Genomic DNA, 8,488 nt, shown 5'->3' with positions numbered 1-8,488 from the left:
AATTCTATTCCTATCACTTATAATCGTTCTACATTTGCTGCCTGACCAACTGAGTGTTGACAGTGTTTCCAACATCTGCAGGGGTTTTTTTGCTGGTTCAAACAAGTGTATCCCAGCAAATATGAAGGGGATACTCAGGATAATACAGAACGCTAGCTTTGTTACAGCACATAAAGAGAGCCCCATTATATCAAATCCATGCTGCCGCTCTGCTGAACAGTCTTATTCCACTGCTCTATTTTTTTGTAAATTATTTCTCCTCATCCCTATCTAATGTTATCTGAAAGCCACAAATGATTTTGTTTCCACCACCTCCACCAGCAGTGAGTTCCAGTTCATCATCACTTTGGGCTTATAAAAACCCCTATCTATCCATGTCACTGTTGCCCTTCACTTGAAATCGCCGTCCTTTGTACTGGAACTATTGTCAACTTTTTCGTGTCTAATTTTGTCATGTTTTCACAAGCTACATTTTCTTCACATTTTGAAGAAACCGTACTTTCTTCACTTTAACCTTGTACATGGAATTTCCCAGACAATCCTCCTAGCTGTAACTTCCTTTTTATTGTACTTGCTATACAAACAGAACACAGTCCAAGCTTGGCTGAGTAACAAATCTAATTTCAAGTCAGGAAATTATGAGTCCAAGTCATACTTGGAGACATAATTGTGTCTGGCCATATTACTGGATTTAGATGATAAATGAAGTTTCTTCCTGCCCCTCATGATTAGGCTTTTAAAAAGGTTGAGTTGGAAGGTAAGACTGTGTTGCTTGCTACTTTTCTTTACTAGCGGTCATTGAAATAGGTTGAACATTCTAAACCTCAAAACTAATAAGGCAATTTTCCTTGGCTATGTTTGCTCACCAAACATTAAAAACAAACACTAAGTTATCTGGTGATTTAGCACTGTAATCACATTGCAATACAGATCACAGTTTACTGCTTGTGAAACACTTTGAGTTATTTACACACAAATGTATTGTGGTGCTGTGCAAACTGACAAAATGACGTATGTGTGGATATATCAGTTCCCCTTGTTTACTTGTTATTCAACTATGAATTTAACTTTTAACCAGATTTTCAGGCTTTTAAGCCAGCAAGCAGGCCTCAAGTCAAATAACTTGGCTTCTCCACTATGTTAGTCATCAGCATCGTGATGCATCAACAGTGGCAAACAAACCTGCCACAACAACCAACTTGATCTTTAGATCTTTAGATCAAGTAGGCAACTGTGCCATTGCAGTTCAAAAGGACTTCATCAGTGGTTGTATATCCTTAATGTTATAAAAGGAACTAAATTAACTGTTTAAATGAAGCACATCACACACTAGCAGTGGCACAGCCAACAGAGCTGTTGTCTCAGGGCTCCAACAACCCATCGTTAATTCTGACTTCAAGTGATGTCTGTGGAGTTTGCACGTTCTCCCTGTGAATGTGTGCGTTTCTTCTCAATGCTCTAGTTTCCTCTCTCTCATCGCCAGATATATGCAGGCTGATAGGTTATTAGGCCACTGTATATTGGCTTTAATGTGAAAGGTAGAACTTTAATGCAATAGTAGTTCTCTACTTTGCCTGAGAGACCTCAGGTCAAGGTCATTTGAGAGTATTCTTGGCATTTCCTCTCACTGTGCCGCATGTAAAATAGAGCAGCCAATTTCTACAAATGAAACTCAAAATATCCACACAACCAGAGGCGCAGAGGTAGCTATATAAACTGATTTATTCACAAAATGCTGGAGTAACTCAGCAGGTCAGGCAGCATCTCGGGAGAGAAGGAATGGGTGACGTTTCGGGTCGAGACCCTTCTTCAGACTGATGTCGGGGGTGGGACAAAGGAAGGATATAGGTGGAGACAGGAAGATAGAGGGAGATCTGGGAAGGAGGAGGGGAAGGGAGGGACAGAGGAGCTATCTGAAGTTGGAGAAGTCGACGTTCATACCACCGGGCTGCAAACTGCCCAGGCGAAATATGAGGTGCTGCTCCTCCAATTTCCGGCGGGCCTCACTATGGCACTGGAGGAGGCCCATGACAGAGAGGTCAGACTGGGAATGGGAGGGGGAGTTAAAGTGCTGGGCCACCGGGAGATCAGTTGCGTTAATGCGGACCGAGCGCAGGTGTTCAGCGAAGCGATCGCCGAGCCTGCGCTTGGTTTCGCCGATATAAATAAGTTGACATCTAGAGCAGCGGATGCAATAGATGAGGTTGGAGGAGGTGCAGGTGAACCTCTGTCTCACCTGGAAAGACTGTTTGGGTCCTTTGATGGAGTTGAGGGGGGAGGTAAAGGGACAGGTGTTGCATCTCGTGCGGTTGCAAGGGAAAGTGCCCGGGGTTGGGGTGGTTTGGGTAGGAAGGGACGAGTGGACCAGGGAGTTACGGAGGGAACGGTCTCTGCGGAACGCAGAGAGGGGAGGGGATGGGAAGATATGGCCAGTGGTGGGGTCCCGTTGTAGGTGACGGAAATGTTGGTGGATGATATGTTGGATCCGCTGGCTGGTGGGGTGGAAGGTGAGAACGAGGGGGATCCTGTCCTTGTTGCGAGTGGGGGGAGGGGGAGCAAGAGCGGAGCTGCGGGATGTAGAAGAGACCCTAGTGAGAGCCTCATCTATAATGGAGGAGGGGAAGCCCCGTTTTCTGAAGAACGAGGACATCTCGGAAGCCCTAGTCTGAAACACCTCATCTCGGGCGCAGATGCGGCGTAGACGGAGGAATTGGGAGTAGGGGATAGACTTTTTGCAGGGGACCGGGTGGGAAGAAGTGTAGTCCAGATAGCTGTGCGAGTCGGTGGGCTTGTAGTAAAAGCTATATAAACTGGAGCACATAATCCTAAAACAGCTACAAAAACTGAGGCAGTATGGTGGCACCGTGGTAGTTGCTGCCTCACAGCACAAGAGATCCGGGTTTGATCCTGACTACGAGTGCTGTCTGTACAGAGTTTGTACGTTCTCTCCGTGACTGTGTGGGTTTTCTCCGGGTACTCGGGTTTCTTCCCACATTCCAAAGATGCGCAGGTTTGTAGGGTACGGGGCATTGTTGGTCAGCACAGACTCGGTGGGCCAAAGGGCCTGTTTCCACGCTGTATCTCTAAACTAAACATGTGACCATTTGTATCTGGTTTTCAAAGTATTAACAAGAAGCACATTTAATTTCAACCTGATTTCTTTATATTAGTCATTCTGAATTACATTTGAGTTCTGCTTTTAAGATTCATTAACATAAAGAAAGCCACACTCACACACAAACTTAGCAAAAGTGCAAATCAGCCAACTTAGAAAATAACTGGATAATTTCATCCCTCTCCTGGGAAAAAAAGTTATTTTGTTCCACCTCTCGCTTCTGTTATTTCAAGATTTAAAAAAATCAATATTCACAAACAGTAGAACGCTTTTAATTACACACAAAGACGACCCACATTTTAGGTCTCAGAGCTGGTGATTCATTTTGCGAAGAGTAAAGGTAGAACACTGAGCAGCAATATCAGCGCCGTTATTAAAACGCATTCAGCCTTTTTCGGAGTTTGCACAATGTTTTTTTTCAATAGACACATGCAGAAATGACAGATGATACAGTAAAACTGTTCGCATAGTAGAAATTTGAAATATCTCAGGTTTTAAGTTTTTCTACAGAAGAATATTAAAAGCCACGATTTCACTTTCACCATTTATATTAAGACAGATGCTGAGATTGGCAACCACTCCCTTCAATTTCTGTCACCAGATTTTTGTGCTGCATTGATCGTCACTGATTTAATGTGCTGCTTTTGTTGTATCTTACTTAAAAAGAGAGATGAATTATTTTTCCTTGGGTTAGATGATTAGGTGATACTTTATGAAAAGAATTGAATTCCACAGGAATGTCTACTCTTAGTAAAAAAAGTTTGCAATTCACTATTCTAACATTAATCGACTATAGTTGTGAAGAATTAGAGGCAAAATTATAGTGTCAGCACCAAAGCAAAAAATATATGTTTTCGTGACATCCACACGCTTTACAAAACAAACAATAAATCATTCCAGCATTACTAAAAATATTACTTCTCAATCTCCCGCAATGCTGCATAAATTCACTAATGTTTACCAATACATCAAAATATCAAAAAAGGAAAAAATAAATATTGCCTTGAATACCAACTTTTTGTTTCCAAGCCTGAGGAATACAGGAATCTCGTTTAAAGTTAATTATGAACTCCAGTTGACTTTAGTATTACAATGATAATTTCCTAGCCCAAGCACTGGGTATCGGTTTTCACAATTGCTCTGGAAAAATGAGTTATATACAAAATCCATCAGCGCATAATGTGTCACCCAAATCCTTCAGTGTATTTATAAACATGCAAACTACAACACAATGGATCAACCAAGAAAATATAAGCAGCTATTTTCAACCAATCTTGTTCCTGTTCTTCTTTGAAAAGAAATGCAAGCAGGAATACCCATTCAACAAAACATATTTGTGAAAGGAAATGAGGGACAATCAATGATTTTGTCTCTGCACCCAAGGTTCTGACACAAAAACACAGGGTTGCTACTTCATAAATAAAAGCTAACGTTAATTGTAAGGAGTGAAGTTTTCAATCAAATTGTAAGCTTAAAAGAAAAATGAACAGAAAACTTGGTTAAGTCAAATCAAAGAAACTATGTTGAAAATATAGTTTTGTTCTCAAGGCTTTTCGTCCTTTTTGGGAGGAACGCATCCTTCCATTTCTAAAACTTCTGGCCAGCCTTCATATTTATTTGTGTCTTTATTATTCTTTATATGCTGTAAGGGGGAAAGAAAAAATTGTATTAGAACATGTAGAATTGTTGTTTCGTTGGAAGAAAACAGGCATGAATGATTACTGTAAATGCCACAATTATACATTCCAACCAGGTTTACAGCACCTTACGAGGTTGTTTAGTTCCTTGGCCACAACAGCACTGTGCAGAATTTTCCCAGCTTCAATCAACTTTATCTTTCCACTCACAAGCCACAAATTTTGTACATTTGTGTTTTAGATTTTTTACAGTAAGGACATGGAGGCTTTGGAGAACATGCAAAAGAGGTTTACCAGAATGCTGCCTGGCTTGGAGGGTGTTAGCTCTAAGCACAGGTTGAACAAACTTGGATTGTTTTCTCCAGAGGTTGGGGGGAAAACTGATAGAAGTGTACAAAATTATGAGAGGTATAGATCGGGTAGATAGTCAGAATCTATTTCCTAGTTTGGAAGGGGAAAGTTTAAAATAAATGTGTGGGGTAAGGTTTATATTACAGAGAGGTAGGTGCCTCGAACGTGCTGCCAGGGGAAGGTGGGGGTTGGGGGGGGCAGGGATGTAGAAGCAGAAAAGATAATAGAAGCTTTTAGGTAGACACATGAATATGCAGGGGTGGAGGGATTTGGAACTTGTGCAGGTAAAAGGAATTAGTTTAATTTGTTGTCATGTTCAGCACATACATCGTGAGGCGAAGGGCATGTTCCTGTGCCATACTGCTCCATGTTCTACATAGTTTTAACATAGCATGGAAACAGGACCTTCAACCCAGCGAGTCCACGTCAACCATCTATCATTCATTCACACTAGTTCTATGTTATGCCAGTTTCACTCCCTACACACTAGGGGCAATTTACAGATGCCAATTAACCTACAAACACGCACGTCTTTGGGATGTGGGAGGAAACCGGAGCATCTGGAGGAAACCCTCGTGGTCACAGGAAGAACGTGAAAACTCCGCACAGACAGCACCCGAGGTCAGGATCAATAGACAATAGACAATAGACAATAGGTGCAGGAGTAGGCCATTCAGCCCTTCGAGCCAGCACCGCCATTCAATGCGATCATGGCTGATCACACTCAATCAGTACCCCGTTCCTGCCTTCTCCCCATACCCCCTCACTCCGCTATCCTTAAGAGCTCTATCCAGCTCTCTCTTGAAAGCATCCAACGAACTGGCCTCCACTGCCTTCTGAGGCAGAGAATTCCACACCTTCACCACTCTCTGACTGAAAAAGTTCTTCCTCATCTCCGTTCTAAATGGCCTACCTCTTATTCTTAAACTGTGGCCCCTTGTTCTGGACTCCCCCAACATTGGGAACATGTTTCCTGCCTCTAATGTGTCCAATCCCCTAATTATCTTATATGTTTCAATAAGATCCCCCCTCATCCTTCTAAATTCCAGTGTATACAAGCACAATCGCTCCAGCCTTTCAACATACGACAGTCCCGCCATTCCGGGAATTAACCTAGTGAACCTACGCTGCACGCCCTCCATAGCAAGAATATCCTTCCTCAAATTTGGAGACCAAAACTGCACACAGTACTCCAAGTGCGGTCTCACCAGGGCCCGGTACAACTGTAGAAGGACCTCTTTGCTCCTATACTCAACTCCTCTTGTTACGAAGGCCAACATTCCATTGGCTTTCTTCACTGCCTGCTGTACCTGCATGCTTCCTTTCATTGACTGATGCACTAGGACACCCAGATCTCGTTGAACTCCCCCTCCTCCTAACTTGACACCATTCAGATAATAATCTGCCTTTCTATTCTTACTTCCAAAGTGAATAACCTCACACTTATCTACATTAAACTGCATCTGCCATGTATCCGCCCACTCACACAACCTGTCCAAGTCACCCTGCAGCCTTATTGCATCTTCCTCACAATTCACACTACCCCCCAGCTTAGTATCATCTGCAAATTTGCTAATGGTACTTTTAATCCCTTCGTCTAAGTCATTAATGTATATCGTAAATAGCTGGGGTCCCAGCACCGAACCTTGCGGTACCCCACTGGTCACTGCCTGCCATTCCGAAAGGGACCCATTTATCCCCACTCTTTGCTTTCTGTCTGTCAACCAATTTTCTATCCATGTCAGTACCCTACCCCCAATACCATGTGCCCTAATTTTGCCCACTAATCTCCTATGTGGGACCTTGTCGAAGGCTTTCTGAAAGTCGAGGTACACCACATCCACTGACTCTCCCCTGTCAATTTTCCTAGTTACATCTTCAAAAAATTCCAGTAGATTTGTCAAGCATGATTTCCCCTTCGTTAATCCATGCTGACTCGGAATGATCCTGTTACTGCTATCCAAATGCTCAGCAATTTTGTCTTTTATAATTGACTCCAGCATCTTCCCAACCACTGATGTCAGACTAACTGGTCTATAATTACCCGTTTTCTCTCTCCCTCCTTTCTTAAAAAGTGGGATAACATTTGCTATCCTCCAATCCACAGGAACTGATCCTGAATCTATAGAACATTGAAAAATGATCTCCAATGCTTCCACTATTTCTAGAACCACCTCCTTAAGTACCCTGGGATGCAGACCATCAGGCCCTGGGGATTTATCAGCCTTCAGTCCCATCAGTCTACCCAAAACCATTTCCTGCCTAATGTGGATTTCCTTCAGTTCCTCCATCACCCTAGGTTCTCCGGCCCCTAGAACATTTGGGAGATTGTGCGTATCTTCCTCAGTGAAGACAGATCCAAAGTAACGGTTTAACTCGTCTGCCATTTCTTTGTTCCCCATAATAAATTCCCCTGGTCTCTGGTGCTGTGAGGCTGCACCAGCTGCGCCAGCCTTATCATCAATAGTATTAAGTAAATGTATTTCTAGAACAAATATTTTAATCCTTCCAACATTACAGTTGGCCATGACCGCCTGTGACCGCTGCATAAGAAATAAAGTACTGATTAATTTTCTGCTACTGGTGGAACATTGCAAAGTTTTCATGGCCATAGTTTCACATGTTCTTAGGGTTGCACTCACTGGAGAGAAAACAATTTTAGCAAAATACCATAAAGTTCAGCAATCCAACAGAGTCAAGGTTCTTTGTTTAACATTTGGAACTGAATGTGTTGATTATTAGACCTTCAACTGCTTACAATTATGATTAAAAACACAATTAAAGCTATCATGGATTAAAGCTTTTGTATGCAAGGATCATCCAGTACATTAATTCACTCAAAATTGTTCGAGGTTGCTAAATACTGTCAGGATTCATCATTGAATAACGGCACATAGCGTCAGTTATCAAAGGACTTTACCAAATGGAACACCACCATTGTCAATTAGATAGGTTGTGGATTAGTAAGGGTGTCAATGCGATCTGACCGGTGCCTTACAAAACCTCAGCATTAGGCTTTCAACTCATTCATTTCAATATATTCGTCCAAAAAATCTGCTTCTTTCCCCAAACTCAAGAAAAACTAAACACCTGAAATGATAGTGATATTTATTTTTAATAGAAATCCTTTTGTCCCGATAATAAAAGTAACTGCATTGCTGAACTTCAACTTTTGGGAAGCCCCATGAATTTGAATCCGATTAAAGAATTTATAGTTAACAAGTTCAGATCAAAATATTCAAGAAACCAGTCTTTCCATCCTCCAGCCTCAGCAGAAACTATCACATCAGCTGCTCGTTCACTTAATATAGCTTTCCCAGCAGTAGAGATAATATTGACATGTATTTGCAACAAGAAAAGGCCAAACAGTACTGTTGTAAGTCAA

At 42.0% G+C, this 8,488-nt stretch overlaps 1 protein-coding gene across 1 annotated transcript in view; it reads right to left on the bottom strand.

The window, feature by feature from the left end:
* Positions 1-3,146: 3,146 nt before the first annotated feature.
* The window catches only part of LOC144603564 (protein FAM3C-like), a 39,230-nt gene continuing 33,888 nt past the window's right edge, over positions 3,147-8,488 (bottom strand). Inside the window, exon 10 of the mRNA XM_078416948.1 lies at positions 3,147-4,757. Within this exon, the coding sequence (XP_078273074.1) occupies positions 4,659-4,757 (99 nt within the window). The 3' untranslated portion in view covers positions 3,147-4,658. The remainder of the gene's footprint in view (positions 4,758-8,488) is intronic.

This window comes from Rhinoraja longicauda, chromosome 20 (assembly GCF_053455715.1).
Source record: "Rhinoraja longicauda isolate Sanriku21f chromosome 20, sRhiLon1.1, whole genome shotgun sequence".
Taxonomy (NCBI): Eukaryota; Metazoa; Chordata; class Chondrichthyes; order Rajiformes; family Arhynchobatidae; genus Rhinoraja; species Rhinoraja longicauda.
The sequence above is the reverse complement of the archived record's forward strand: the minus strand, read 5'-3'. Positions and strand labels throughout refer to the sequence as shown.